The 16495-nt window shown below is 40.9% G+C and overlaps 1 protein-coding gene across 6 annotated transcripts in view; it reads right to left on the bottom strand.

Annotated features, from left to right (window-relative positions):
* Positions 1-12191: 12191 nt before the first annotated feature.
* The window catches only part of dlg1a (discs large MAGUK scaffold protein 1a), a 107773-nt gene continuing 103469 nt past the window's right edge, over positions 12192-16495 (bottom strand). For all 6 annotated transcript variants that reach the window (XM_071202928.1, XM_071202929.1, XM_071202930.1 and 3 more), the window contains 4 exons: positions 15646-15818; positions 15456-15565; positions 14587-14678; positions 12192-14209 (listed from right to left, as the gene is read on the bottom strand). In XM_071202928.1, coding sequence (XP_071059029.1) covers positions 14103-14209; positions 14587-14678; positions 15456-15565; positions 15646-15818 — 482 coding nt within the window. In that variant the 3' untranslated portion in view covers positions 12192-14102. The remainder of the gene's footprint in view (positions 14210-14586; positions 14679-15455; positions 15566-15645; positions 15819-16495) is intronic.

Here is a 16495-nt window from a genome sequence, read left to right as displayed (position 1 = left end):
AAGCCTGGGCAACAACGATTAAAAGATTTCTTGCTCCCAAACCAATTGTGTATTTCATTACAAAAAGCAGTTATACCATACTATGTTTAGGTACTAATGAATTATATCCTCAAAACAAACGCACACATAAATAACAAAGGAAAATACATAATTTAATAAATCCACAATATGATAACATTTTACAGATTAATTTAATACAAAATAAATACAAGAATATATCGGGGGGGAAATACATATTTAAACATTTCAATTAGTCTCTGCATATTTAAGTAATGTTAGTTTATATAACAGATGAACAGATGTACAATATCCAGAAAGGAGATGCAAAAAATATATATAATGTGTGCATTTCCAACATTTCCTCTGAAAGAGTGTTATATCAATGCAAGATAAGTTAGTTGGCATCCACAACTTTTATTAATGGATAACTATTGAGTAAGTTGAGTAGTGAGCTATTCGTTTTTTATTTCGTGGTGCGATGTCTGCTGAGAAGTCCTTGTATGCCTCGCTAACTGAGGACATCTGGGTCTGGCAGCTCCCCCCGCACGGCTTTGTAACGTGTACTCCTTTGAACATGTTTATATGATAATTAGGACTTTAAGAACAATTTTACACTCAGACAACGATCACAAAGTTGTAGCAGTACAATTACTTAGGACAATATATATTACTATATACCGTCAGCAACTGTAAACTGCTTTGGCTTAGTGGAAATGAACACCATGTCACTCACTCTGCCTGGTTTCACAACCTATTAATTACACAAAATAATTGTCAAATTAATTGAAAAGGTTGTTGATGCAACATACTAAATCAGCTCTTGGCACAAAGGAAATACTCATTACACCGTGGATTGGTAGTGAACACATACTGTACTTACCATGGTTCTTGGCTTGTGCCATCGCTGCTCTGTTTCAGTGCAGCTGAGGACAGGGGGTACAGCAGCCAGGTTGAGTGTGGAGTAGTGTGCGGTCTGGAACAGCAGTGCAACATTGTGGTTGCAGAGTGCTGTTCCAGCTACACAGGAACACTTTGCCACTGCAATCTCAAAGACAATCTACACATTAAAATAAAAATGTCAGTCATTTTACATTTAGGACACTGCTTCAATACAACACAGACAAATGAGAAAGCTGAGAGCAGGCTGATCAGGCAAGTAATAGGTGTGGGAAAAGGCTAAACCATGTCAGGTTATCAGTCACATCACATACACAGAAGTTCTGCTGTTTGGAATACTGTAATTTAAGGACATTCAAACAGATAAGCTTGTATAGCCTGTCTCAGCTCTCTCAATTTATTATCTTATAACTACATAAAATAGTGTTAGTAGAACGTTGAACAGCTTAACATAGATGTAGGGTACAAAACCAGCACTTACCTAACACTGGCCAATACAAATAATTGGACCCTACATGGATTATACTAACCATTCAGTAAAGAACAGCAGCCGTCACAACCAGTTTCTGGGGTTTCCATGAAAGCAGAGACGGTTTTCAACCTCTCATTAAGAATCTTTGATGAAAGCTAAGTTTGGGTTTAGCTAATGTATTTATCATTTTACACGAGAGGGTTACAAAACGAAAATAAATCTGTAGCCCCTTCATGCTACACACACATAGCAGTTACCAGTTGATGTGAGCAAATGTATTATTTTCCTCCCTACTCTGAGATCGTGAGGCTTTTCATGCTTTCTCATGGACCTGTAACAGCTAGCCCTGATGCTCACTCTCCCTGAAGGTAGATCTTTGTTTGAAACTGTGGGGAATTGGATATCATTCATGTTATCCAAAAAAACGTAATAGTACATAATTAAAACACTTTACACTGTATCAAGACTGTCAAGTTGTCAAAGTTAGCCAGTAACTACAGCTTTGTTTGTCACTTACCTTCATAATTGTCGATGTAACTGGATATGTACATCTTGAACCTCTTTTGCTCCTCGGGGCTGACCCTGCCGCTTGTACCAGCCGATGTACATCACTGATGTTAACCTTCGGTAGGTTTTGGAGACATCGAGTGTAAAATAGTGCCTATATAATATCTATACGCTATCTATTGCTATCTATACGCTATCTATACGCTATCTATATGCTATCTATCGCTCTTCCCTCTACCGTAGACCGGAAGTTTACAACCGCACACTCAATGAACCGGAAGTTGATAGACGCCATCTTGTGCAACTAGCCTATTAAACAAAATCTTCAATTTATCTTCACAATATAAGTCTCCTTGCAGTATCAATACTAATTCGGCTGACTTTTATATTTGATACAATCGGTATATTGGTATATTTACACCATAACGGTGCACAGCTGATAGAAAGGGACACCCGGTGGTTAAAGCACATTATTGAAATGTATTATTTTTATTATTAGATATTAATAGGAGGCACAGACAGACAAACTAATAAGGCTTTATTTAAACATTAAAGAATACTTTAGGCTAAGGTCTTATTTTGAATAAGAAAAAAGCTTTGGGGGTATAAATATTAAGCCTGACAAAGTACTAATATATTGCTTTCCTGCAATGTTAACTACTGTATGTTTAAGCACTTATTTTAACTGATATTATACGTATTATACTCTTATAAGATGTATGTGTAGATAGTATAAGAAATGTGCAGAATACGACAGTTTAATGGTGGAGGTACACATATATTGATAGATGTCTTGTAATGCACTGTTGAGGAACCTGCTGCGACCCAAGTTTTTCATCTCCGGCCTTGTCAGGTATTGAACAATCAATAAATAAAGAACACAGAATTATTAAATATAAAACACAGAATATGTGTGATTATACTAAATGATTTACAAATAAACACCACTGCATATTTACAACTGTTACACATGCTGATGTAACACATGTTTCCAACTTAGCATCAATAAAGTATATCTTATCTTAAGATGATCGATGGCTACTGCCATAATTGCCTCTGAACCTTGACAAGTGCATGTTTCAGGCTTATCAATTAACAACAGGAGGGGTCACAGACATAAGACCAGCTGTTAAATAAAGCTCTTCTGACCTTAGCTGTCATGTGGGTATATTAATGCTGCCCATTATGGGCACAAGCAATTTTCACCCATTTATTATTTATATGTTTTAAATTTGAGTGTTTCCTATCCCCTAAACCTCCAGGAATGTACACAGTTTAATACTGGCAACTTCTTATGGGAAATACGAAAACATCTTTTAAAACTACAATTCCCAGTAGAGACGTGCCATAGAGCAGTGGTTCTCAAATGGGGGTACGCGGACCCCTAGGGGTACGTTGGAGTACTGCAGGGGGTACGTGAGATTTATTTTATGTTAATGAAAAAAAAAAATGGAATTTTTTTTTGTTGAGCAGTGTGGGTTTTATATTAACAGAGTTACACATATTTCAAAACGTGAAGTGTAATAACTGCAGTTTGCCTCGCTGTCAGAATGACAAAGATCCTCAGTGAAGCACAAGTCCATGTTTCTCACTAAATTGTACAACTTATTAAAAAGATCAGTTCAATGCAACTAATGTCATCTTAGTGTTATTGCATGATATTAAAATTGGTTTGCCATGAATTTAGTGATGGATTGTAAACATTTGAAATGTAGCATTTAATGGTGGGGTAGGTAAGTTTGAGAAACCGGCTCGAGATCGCTAGAATTTGAAAGAAAAAAGCTTTGGGGGTATAAATATTAAGCCTGACAAAGTACTAATATATTGCTTTCCTGCAATGTTAACTACTGTATGTTTAAGCACTTATTTTAACTGATATTATACGTATTATACTCTTATAAGATGTATGTGTAGATAGTATAAGAAATGTGCAGAATACGACAGTTTAATGGTGGAGGTACACATATATTGATAGATGTCTTGTAATGCACTGTTGAGGAACCTGCTGTGACCCAAGTTTTTCATCTCCGGCCTTGTCGGGTATTGAACAATCAATAAATAAAGAACACAGAATTATTAAATATAAAACACAGAATATGTGTGATTATACTAAATGATTTACAAATAAACACCACTGCATATTTACAACTGTTACACATGCTGATGTCACGCATGTTTCCAACTTAGCATCAATAAAGTATATCTTATCTTAAGATGATCGATGGCTACTGCCATATTTGCCTCTGAACCTTGACAAGTGCATGTTTCAGGCTTATCAATTAACAACAGGAGGGGTCACAGACATAAGACCAGCTGTTAAATAAAGCTCTTCTGACCTTAGCTGTCATGTGGGTATATTAATGCTGCCCATTATGGGCACAAGCAATTTTCACCCATTTATTATTTATATGTTTTAAATTTGAGTGTTTCCTATCCCCTAAACCTCCAGGGATGTACACAGTTTAATACTGGCAACTTCTTATGGGAAATACGAAAACGTCTTTTAAAACTACAATTCCCAGTAGAGACGTGCCATAGAGCAGTGGTTCTCAAATGGGGGTACGCGGGCCCTTAGGGGTACGTTGGAGTACTGCAGGCGGTACGTGAGATTTATTTTATGTTAATGAAAAAAGAAAAAATGTACATTTGAAAAAAACATTTGAAATGTAGCATTTAAAGGTGGAAGTTTGAGAAACCGGCTCGAGATCGCTAGAATTTGAAAATACACAACCGGAGAAAATCTGCCACTTCCTTATAGAGCCCCTCCTCCAACACACACGAACGCGCACATGACCAATGAGGGCACGAGATAAGTTTGTGCCCCGATGGAAGGCTGACAGGCAGGTAGGCCATCCAGTTATTTTAGCCGGGCCGGCTAAACGGATTGGTTGTACTTTTTCACAGTATTACGGCTTCTACAGATGAATTTTTTGTATGGATTTTTTGTCAAAGCACTTAAGATATTCATTGCTATCGGGATGTTAAGAGCATTCCATGGAATATAACAAAAAGTGTATCTCGAGCCAGTTTCTGAAACTTACCTACCCCACCTTTAAGTGTTTCTCAGTTACAAGGTTGTTGTTTTAATAAATCAGACACCGATGGTGCAGTGCTGTACTGTACCTCTTTAAATAGGCATTTCTTCCCTAACAAATTGTGTTTGCGCTGATCAGGGGGTACTTGGCTGAATTTTGTTTTCAAAGGGGGTATATTATTGAAAAAAGTTTGACTGCCATAGAGCATGTTGCAAAACACACAATAGCCAGCATGTGTAGTTCTGGGGACGGGTTGGGGGGAGGGGGGGTGGACCCGTTCAAATCCAGTTTTGGACAGTCTGCCGTGGTTCCATCCCATTTAAACGTGTTGTTCGACGCTCGGCGTAACCCTCGGCGCACACTCAAACATCCAATCACAGAGCTTGAGGACTATCACAGGGTTTGTCAGATATCAGTATTCTGAGCCCCTACTCCCCATAACTGACGGCAACAAAAGTCCTACATTATTCAATTAAAATAAAGAAGTAAAAACTATAAGTGTGGCTTGATATTGAGTAAGAAAAAGGTTGATAAACGCTGTGAGAATGGATCTGCGGAGAGCATTTCGCCGTGATACCAACTCCTCTATTACCAACGTTCAGGGAGCTATATGCAAGTCAATGGGACACCCTGCCCATTGAACACTGGGGTTACGTACTGTAACCCAGTTTCTATGAGTATAGGCGCTATAAGGGTACTTATTAGCCATTGCTATTGGGTAATCCCTCTGCGCGTGTGCAGCACTGACAGATTTAATCCACGCCCACATGACATGGGCCCCACCTACGGACTCACTTCCGTATAAATAGGAAGTAGTCCCTACAATCTGCTCCCACTTTTCTTCAGCACTCCGTTGCAGAAGCACTGTACACAGGCACAAGCTCTTTTCAGAGCTGTTTACTAGAAAGCAAACATTTCCCCCTGGCCCCATCCTCCCTCTCCTCCGGACGGGGGAGACAGGGCGGGGCTCGGTGTTAGCCGACATATGAGTTACGACCGGCTGTGGCTGGCTCGCTCCAGGGAGGAAGCGGCTTTACACAGACGATACAGGTGAGTCCTGCCGGGGATTGGAGCACGCAAACGCGGCTCTCACTCCCCAGGTGTCGTGCACTCATTGTGTCCGTATCCCTCTGGCCCACAGACAGCGGAGAGAGAACGCTCTCGCGGCTGCGGCCGGGGCAACACATCCTCACTCCCAGGTCGGCCTATGTTGACGTTATGTCAAGTCCCCTGCTGGCTTTTTCCAACGCAAGGGGGGGGGCCTTAGCGTCCATTTTCAACGCAAGGGGGGGGGCCTTAGCGTCCATTTTCAGCTTTCCGGGATGTCCATGTGCTTCTATGGACGCTCATGGAAGCACGGCATTCGTTTGTGTCAACTGCCCTTAAAGGCAATGAAGACACTACACTACCCAGAATCCCCAGCTATCGTTTGGACTACACCATGTGCTCTGTTTGACAAACCCCGTGATAGTCCTCAAGCTCTGTGATTGGAGAGTGTGCTCCGAGGGTTACCGAGCCTCGAACAGCACTTGAAATGGGATGGAACCACGGCAGACTGTTCAAAACTGGATTTGAACGGGTCCACCGCGTCGTCCCCCCTCCCCCACCCCGTCCCCAGAACTACACATGCTGGCTATTCTGTTTCGCAACATTTTCTCTATGGCACGTCTCTACTGGGAGTTGTAGTTTTAAAAGATGTTTTCGTATTTCCCATAATAAGAAGTTGCCAGTATTAAACTGTGTACATCCCTGGAGGTTTAGGGGACAGGAAACACTCACATTTAAAACATATAATTAATAAATGGGTGAAAATTGCTTGTGCCCATAATGGGCAGTATTAATATATATACCCACACGCCAGCTAAGGTCAGAAGAGCTTTATTTAACAGTTGGACTTATGTTTGTGACCCCTCCTGTTGTTAATTGATAACATTACATTACATTACATTAATTGATAAGCCTGAAACATGCACTTGTCAAGGTTCAGAAGCACATTTTGCAAATATGACAGCAGCCATCGATCAGCTTAAGATAAGATATACTTTATTGATCCCAAGTTGGAACATTTGCGTTACATCAGCATGTGTAACAGTTAAATATGCAGTGGATGTTTATTTGTAAATCATTTAGTATAATCACACAAATTCTGTGTTTTATATTTAACAATTCTGTGTTCTTTATTTATTGATTGTTCAATACCTGACAAGGCCGGAGATGAAATATCTGCATACATCTTATAAGAGTACATTATGTATAATATCAGTTAAAATAAGTGCTTCAACATAGTTAACATTGCTGGAGGTATGCACACATATTGATAGATGTCTTGTAATGCACTGTTGAGGAACCTGCAACCCAAGTTTTCCATTCAGTGCAGAACTACACCACAGTTGTGTAGGCCTATATGATATGTCAATAAACCTTAGAACATCTTGAAATCTTGAACGGGATGTGCAAAATAGTCATTATATACAGTCTTTAATTAACTATTAGTAGAGAATAACGAGTAATGAATATACTTTATAGGGATCCTATTAATATCTAATAATAAAAATAATGAAATTCAATAACATGCTTTAACCACCAGGGGGGTATACTGCGAAGCAGGATTTTCGCTTAGCCGGCTAAATTCAGGGAAAACTCCGGCTTTCCGGTCATCCGAAGCTGGTTCTCTTTTTAGCAGGCTAGATCTCCATGGTAATATATGCTAAGCAGCTAACCTGGTCGGGACCAGGTTAGGTTGCAGGCTAAGAGCTCAACTCAGTGAAAGCACCGCCTGCTGACCAATCAGAGCTCAGTGTGCGGAGTTTAAAGCGATCAAGTCATATTACAGGAGAAAGGAAATACAGAAAAACTGCCGTCGCAGGAAAGACGGCCGGCAAAAATCACCGACTGTGTGAACCTGAACATTAATAGAATATCACCTCCATCTTCAGAGCAATCTGAGTATTATAACATTAGCGTTAAGAAAGCTTACTTAAATATCGGCCACAATATAAGTAACCGGATCAGAGTACATTAAGTACAGTCCGCGGCATATCACTTCATAATGTATATCTCCTTATCTGAGTCAGCTGAGCCGTATCTGGCCGTGCAACACTCACAGTGTCACATACTGTATGCAGAAGTATTATTTTAAGCAACACATAAGTTGACGAAACACCCGAGACAAATGTAATTGAAGTCAGATCGTGTTTTAGACGGGGCAGTGATATCATAAACCTGTTAATGTACGCATTCAAACACTTTTTCTTTTTCCAGCTGTATTCACCTTGCAGGTGCAGCTATGTGGCTTTTATCCTGGATAAAGTGTTTAAGTCATGGATGTTTAAAGTTTAACTTCTTCATTTTTGACTAATATTATAGTTCACTTTTCATTCAGGAAGTATGACGCTGCGCTGTCAGTGCGCTTCTCCATGTTTGTGATTGGTCTAATGCTCCAAATACCACCCCTTTCATGTGAACGCGCACCTAACTAGATAGGACACGGCTGGCTTGAGCGATCCACTTGATAACCAGCGCCGTAGTACAGTTTAGCGAGAGCGCGTATGTTTTGGATTAGGCCAACCGGCTAACTTAAACATATCCAGGTTAGGTTGAACCAGGTTCGTAGTATAGGCCCCTGGTGTCTCTTTATATCATCTGTGCACCTTTATGGTGTAAATACAGCCTATCTACCAATTGGATCAAATATAAAAGTGAGCCGAATTAGTGTTGATACGGCAAGGAGACGTATTGTGTGAAAAGAAATGTAAGATGTTGTTTAATGGCTGATATATTTATGATCCACGTCACGTTTTCAGTTCCTCATGTTTGTCTTCTCATCAGGGCTATAAATACAGAACTACGGCAGATATGTAATATTTAATGCAGCCGAACCGTGTATTACAATGCCGTTATGTGATGACTTTCAAAGAGAAAAGCAAGCACACTCGGAATAAGGTATTATTTTATTTTTTAAAAATGTTTTCGGTCTGTTACCGGTATTTGTTAATGACGATGTGCTCTGAGATGTGAGACTGGAATTGCACAGGGGAAAATAACGTATCTTTAGATGCGGATTTTGTTAAACTAATATGTTTGCGCTGTGGACCAACACTATACATTGACGGGGAAGGGGTTAGCAATAAAGATAACACCATTAAACAGTTACACAACATAACAGAAATAATATCGATAGCAGCGTCCCTAGCAACCACCTTGGTAACAATGAAAACGTTGGACGCAATTTCCTGAAGTAATCTTCGTAATAACTAGCAAACTAAAGATCATGTACATCCACTGCACACATAATCTGAAATAACAACTCATATTTCTCGCATCAAATTACATCAAAACGCATTTTAATGGCCAAACTAACTTTAAAATAGGCATTTTACACCCAGAATAAGTTCGGCCATGTTTTCTTTTTCTGCAGGGAGAAATGTGAAGATCACGTGACGTCAAGCAGAGTTTATGGTGTAGTCCAAACGATAGCTGGGGATTCTGGGTAGTGTAGTGTCTTCTGCCATCCTTTACTCCGAAAAAAAAATGTGTTTCTCAGAATCGAAGGGGAAAAATACAAAAGCATTGCACACAATTTAAACCAATCAATGTTGTGTAATTAACAAGGATAATCTGGTGTTTTTTAGTCGATGAGTAGTGCAGATATCACTGTAAAATCAATCGTCAGTAAGGGGAATATTTACTTCCGGGTGTACAATTCTCTGCTATCCAATGAGAATGGACGCTCTCATTGCCTTTAAGGGCAGTCGACACAAACGAATGCCGTGCTTCCATGAGCGTCCATAGAAGCACATGGACATCCCGGAAAGCTGAAAATGGACGCTAAGGGCCCCCCCCTTGCGTTGAAAATGGACGCTAAGGCCCCCCCCCTTGCGTTGAAAATGGACGCTAAGGCCCCCCCCCTTGCGTTGGAAAAAGCCCGCAGGGGACTTGACATAACGTCAACATAGGCCGACCTGGGAGTGAGGATGTGTTGGCCGGGGATGATTGGCTAGTCCAGGAGTCTTACTCTGTGGACCAAGCCCTTGATTATTGGTTCCGAGTGGCGGGCAGCAGTCAGGCGACACCTTCCCCTCCATTCACGGATCACCATGTGGTTCCCCCGGCCCCATCCTCCCTCTCCTCCGGACGGGGGAGACAGGGCGGGGCCCGGTGTCGGCCCGGCAGCCGAGCCTATAGGTTCGGCTGCCGGGCTGACACCGGGTCCCTCTATCCGCCATCTCGGCTCTGCCGTATAGGCGGTATTCTCCAAGAACTCCCGGAGATCATCGGAAAGGCAGCCGCCTAATGAGACCTCCCCGTTCCCCTGGTTCAGGAGAGCTCTCCTCCGGATGACATAAGCGGCTGCCTCATAGCCTGTCGGTTATTAGGCAGCAGGGCTCGCGGAACAAACCGGCTGTCATTAAAACCTGTCTGTTGATTAGACAGCACGGGCTTGTTTCCTATGTCACAGATATGCCTCCACACACCGTTCATTCCTCAAGCGGGTTTGAGCGTGAACGGGTCCGTATAGGTCGGCGTCTGGGTCCGGATCCGGACCGCGGTCCGCCTGTTGCCGACCCCTGCATACTCATGACATTCTCATCAGCCTCAGCTGTAGGCTACATCTTGTTCATTGCTAATTAGCAAATGTTAGCATGCTACACATGACAGTCGTTATGGTCAACATCTAACCTGATAAACTAACATATTAGCAGTGTCATTGTGAGTATACAAACACTGCTATGTGCATTTCAATCAAGCCTCACAGTCAGCAACGGCAAACTCTTCAGCCTGCACACCCTCTAAAGTACTTTTCAACTACTATTTAGTTGCTAAGAACTTCAAACTAAAACAAATAAAGCAGCATTTTTAAAATCAGTAAAGAACCAGATTTTTTGCACCTTTCAAGCCAAGATCTGGAAACTTTGAAAAACTATTACAAACCTGCAGTAGAGGTGGAAGTGGTTGCAACATATTCAGTTATTATTGTATTCACATTCATACAGTCCAAAACACAGAAAGAAAAAATAATCTCCCGTCATCGGTCAAGTGATTTCAGTAAATCTCAATAAAGACTTTTATTTTTTTATACCAAAATAGGCAGTTAGAGCAGGGATAAATATTATAATATGTAAGATATACAGTAGTTCCATCTCTGTAATATATACTTTGCATTGGTGCTTTACTCTAACAGACAGTGGCATGGTCCCCCGGCTGAAACACAGCAGAGTCACACAGAGAGTCCAGTTCTGTCAACTGACAACACTACGGCCAAGTCATGGAGGATTAACGATGACAAAAAAAAGATTTAGCCGGACATTCTGTGAGGAAATATTAAAGCTCTCAAAACACATGTGGTCAAAACAATTTATTATTTGGGTCTTAAAGCTATTCTGATGACAGAACGGTCTTTCTGCACATCTCTGGTCTCCAGTCAGCTTGGAGGAATCGCCTTTGGGGGGTCGAGGGTGGAGATGAGTAGTGGGCGGCTGACAAGGTCCATACAGGGGCTGTGTTACCTAAAGCATCTCGGTATTCCAAATGTTAAATTGATAACAGATTTTGTCGCCATGTCGGGTGAGCCCAGATGCGACATCACTCTCTTTTAGCTCTGATTTTGGTCACCACCTTCTCCTTAGTTAAATATCTGGCTCCTTTGGTGCTACATGCTCTATTATGTTTAGCAGCTCGATGCTAACTGAGTAAGTCTCTTGTTGGATTCTGAGCAGGTAGTGGACAGTGAACTTGTTTTAAGAAATAATTCATTAAGAACAGCTGTGTGCTGCAGAATAAAACAATACTATGAGAGCAGTGAGAATCGGCTAAGTGGTGGGCCAGATGGCTAACAGTTGACACTGAAACTCACGTTAAGCTGTGGAGAGATGCAGATTCAGGTGATTTTTCTGTTAACCTTGTCATATGTTTTCACATTGTGTCATTTGATACATTCTTATTAGAAAAATATTGATATAGTCGCTTTATGTGAAAAGTCAAACCATTCATTTTTACCTGTTACCCAACAGAGGGTTGTGTCACAAGATTTTTTACAAGATGTGAATAACGATGCATGAGGATGTCCAAGGCAAGGGTCACATGAATGACACAGCTAGTACAGATATGGTACTTATTAGTACTGTAACGTTGCATATTGTAGATCCAAAAAGCAGGAGACGGGGATTAAAAATAAAAACACATTCTCACAATTGTTTCATAGTGGGCAAACTATGTGTGACGCCACTAAAACACCTTTGATAAAACAACCTATTTCTGGATAACAGGTAAAAATGCAACACTTTGATTGTCCACCTGTATTATGGGAGCACAAAGGTCACAAATGCAGTTATTTCCAGGTGATATTCATGCACACTGGGACTGAAGGCTCATACAAATCCAGCATGGCAGAAACCTGCTTCAAAGAGACCTTATGCAGTTCATTGGTGGTCCTTGACAGTAGCGTTTACGAGAGGGTGACGAGTAACTTTAACTACAGTAGCTTGACATACAGCAAATGACCATAAAGAGTTCCCTGACCTTGTTTGCTAGCAATATAATCACTGAAAACTGAAAGGAGTGAGTGTGTCACACCAGAAACACTGGGACGGGTTAAGATGCTTTTAAGAAACCAGCCCTCATTAGTGCAACTACAGTAAGAAGGAGAGTTATAACATTGATGCTGATGATTATGATTGTGATGATCGTGTTGATGAAGAAGATGATACACTGATTGACGGTGGAGCGATCGACTAATGTCACAGTGTGCATGTGAAGAAAGAGAAAGAGAGAGAGGGGGAGGGGTAGGGGGGATGAACGCAATGAGTCAGAGAGGAGGAAGAGAGGGGGGGGTGGCAGAAAAGCCCTTGCGAGACGAAGACTTTAGTGAAGTTTTTCAGGAACTGTATCAAACTGCGAAAAGTGAAATTACTTCACCATTACAAATGTAAACTATTTGTCAAATTTCTATTGATATAAATGACTCGTAGTTTTAGCCTATTCTTTGTCAGTCGGTTTGAGCATTAAATAGGATTCTAAACTACTTTTTCTTCCCTTTGCTTCTTGTGTACATTTGGTGTTAAAGCAGCCATTGATTCAGTTTGCGATCACTTGCCATATATTCTTATATCTGCACTTTGCAAAGTGGCACTAAAGCACCCTTGTGGTCTGTTTTCTCTGGTGTACCATCAGCAGATTTGTTTTCATTTCAGACCAATAATGTGTCCATACCTTATTGAACTGTACATTTCCACTGGAGAAATGATGATACATTTTGTTCACATCACTGAGTGAATTGTTAACATATTCAAAAACAATTAACTGGATAAAAGTCTCTGTTTTGAGCTTTTTTATATTTTAATTTCCCTTTTGGAATCTTTATTTTTATTTTAGAAACATGGGTTTAGGGCTCCAAATGAACTCTAAACACACCACAAGCCTCAATATGTTCTTTATTACAAAGCCATCTAATTTACCTTTCTAACGATTATTTAACTGCAAAATGCTGCTTCTTAAAGGAAATATTGTTTTCTTGTCTCCAATTGTACTTTAGTTCCATTTGGGTCTTTGATACCAAAATGCTGATGCAGATTATAAAATCATCACCTCATGTATAAAGTCTGTAGTCTGAAGGGGAAGAGGAGGAGGAGGATGAGGAAGATATGGGATATGAGAGAAAGATAGAAAAGACTTAACAGGAGCAATGCCATGAAAAGACGGACAGTTGGGAAGGAGATCAAGATTTTGTCCCAAAACATGCTCTTAAAGCTACAGCGTGCAAAAGTCTGCCTCTTGGTGACAATAATATCATTACAAACCCATACATGAATGCATTACCCTTCGTTAATATGAAAACAACAACAACAACAACAACAACAACAACAACAATAAGAAGAACAATAATGAAATCAAATCAGATAATGGTACATGTCGCCATGATTTAAACCACCTCCTTAAACATTAAGGAACTGAGCCGTAGGAAGATCCACCGATAGGCTGCTGGACTGACATTAGCCCCTCCCAGTTCAGGAAGTAGCAGTCCCAGATAGTCCCAGCCCTGTCCGACTGTATGTGCTTGTGTAAATGTGTGTGTGTGTGTGTACTAATGTGTGTGTACAAGAGATAGATAGAGAGTAAGCAGGCTGATAATAGAAAATGAGAGATGGAGAAAGTGTGGAAATAGTGATGTGTGTGAGGATGTAGTGTGTGTTTGTTCAGAGTCGCTCCTTGGTGGGCACCCAGATGTAAGGACCAGACTGCTCCTCAATGATCTGCTTCACCTGCGAATACACCTCCTCTAGAGTCGAGCCATGGACGATACCTGCAGGCAGGTAGACAGAAATTAATATCCAAGAAGATCCTTTACGTAAACATATTACCATGGCAACCCACTGTGTGTGCTTAAAGGAAATATATATAAAAAGCTTTATTAAATAAGGAGTAACCTTTAAAGGTCCACATCTCTGTATTTCATTGTGTGTAGGCCTATGTGTGCTATTTACATAAAGCGATGGTTCACCTCGAGACCTCTGTCTGAATCTCCTGTGCACAAACCGGTTATATTTAGACTGCAATGTGTCTCAGTTTACTCAATAATGTCACAGATTTTGCTAAAGAAAAGCTTCAACATTTCAGGAAATACAATTATTCTCTTTCCTTCCCACAGTGAGATGAGAAGATCAATAGTCTTCTACTAACCGGTGAAGAACTCTGTGAACTCCAGCTCCAGTTTGACGGCTCTTTCGAAGGTCTTCCTCGCCTGCTCCTCATTGAAGCGCTTGTTCATCTCTCTGGAAAGACAGACATGAGGTGTCCATATTAAAGAACAGAATATAAAACATTGTTTAATTATTTCATTCAACTGCTGTCAAATGATAGGCTGATACTGTACCATCTCACTGTAGTGATCCTGATCAAACAAGAGTTAAAGGTCACCTATTCTGCAAAATCTACTTTTTCATGTCTTTTATGCATAAACGCCTCTGTGTAAAGAGATTCTGAAAGTTTCAGGAAAAGTTATTCGTTCTCTTTCTGTCCCGATCCATTTATATAAAAAGTTAAAAACCTGTCTGAAGTTGAGCTGATCAGATTTTGGCCACTTCATGATGTCATAACGATTGTTAGCCAATCACCAACCAAGGTACCCCCCCCCCCCCACCTTATCACCTGAATCTCCTCCTAGAGCACCATTGTGTTCTTTTTAACCAAATATCTCTCAGAGGGGCGTGGGGAGGGGCTCCTTATTTTCATCTAAAGTAACAGACAGAGAATCAGCACTTTTGAAACAGGGCTGAAACAGAGGGGATTATGGGATGCTACAATGATCTGTTTGGTGTTTGGAGCCAAACACTTCAGAGACATGTTCTGTATATATCTGAGACCTATAATAAATTGATGAAAAACAGTATAATAGGGGACCTTTAAGTTACAGTATCTTTAAAGGTAGCTGGAGACACATATTGCATAAACAAAAACAAATGTCCTGTATGATTGCATGACTTCTGTTTTTATACAGACTTCATAAAGTAAATGTCCGTCATTAATAATCTAAATGTGATGTTTCTTACAGGATGTTGTCGACATTGCGTGGTCTGATGAAGACAGCGATGGGATGAAGGCCTGCCAACTGGAGACGCTTTATCGCATTCCCTGATACATCCAGTATGCAGTGTTTACCCTGCAAGGTGACATACGGGAAGACATCATGTGTTACTCCTCGGTTTCTTCTGTGTTGTTTTTATCATCTCTTTAGCTCACCTTATCAGCGACCTCTTTGACCGACTGTATGCTGGTCCCATACAGGTGGTTGTTGTACTGTCCCGCCTCGATGAACTTGTGTTCCTGGATCTCCTGCTCCATGACCTCTCTGGAGGCCATGAAGTGGTAGTCTCTGCCGTCCACCTCATAGTCTCGCCGCGGCCGCGTTGTGTCTGTTAATCATATATTTGAAACACATTAAAACTCTATTATTTAAGACCAAATATAATGTTGATTTCAGTTTGCTTATAGGTGAAGATTTAGGTTCTGTTGTTCGCTCTTGTTGTTACTTTGGTTACAAAATAATGTCGGCTTCAAAACCCTAGTCAACAAACCAATGGGTGACATAACGGTGACTATGTCATTTTTTTATCCAGTCTATAGTCCTGACTTTCGTTGTCAGTCCTGCATACTGTATACCAGAAAGTACATTCCCATTCACTTCCTGTCAGTTCACCCTATTTGCTCTATGGTTTTATGGCAGGGGTCGGCAAGTAAATTTGGCCGTGGGCCAATTTTTTGCTGAGCCACAAGATGGCGGGCCAGAACATAATCCAAGCCAAATTCAAGGAATTGATTTTGGTAAGAGGGCGCAGCGCCCCTGTTCCCCGGTTCAGAAAAAACTCTGATATCGCTGATAACCCTCCCCATCAACACTCTGATGCGCAGTCAGATCCGCTGATTGGTTCACTGATGATATAGGCGCCCAATCCAGAGCCTCTGGCTAGACCCGCCCAAAGGGAGGCTCGTCCTCTCTAGCCCCATTTCAGTCCCATGTTAAAAGCCAGGGACTAGGAAAAGCTAGACTTATCTTTTAAATTGAGGTGTATTTATTGTTCTCTTCAAAGTT

The sequence above is a fragment of the Pseudochaenichthys georgianus genome, chromosome 4 (genome assembly GCF_902827115.2).
Source record: "Pseudochaenichthys georgianus chromosome 4, fPseGeo1.2, whole genome shotgun sequence".
NCBI classification, from domain to species: Eukaryota; Metazoa; Chordata; class Actinopteri; order Perciformes; family Channichthyidae; genus Pseudochaenichthys; species Pseudochaenichthys georgianus.
Note: the sequence above shows the minus strand (reverse complement) of the source record. Positions and strands in the feature narration are given on the sequence as shown.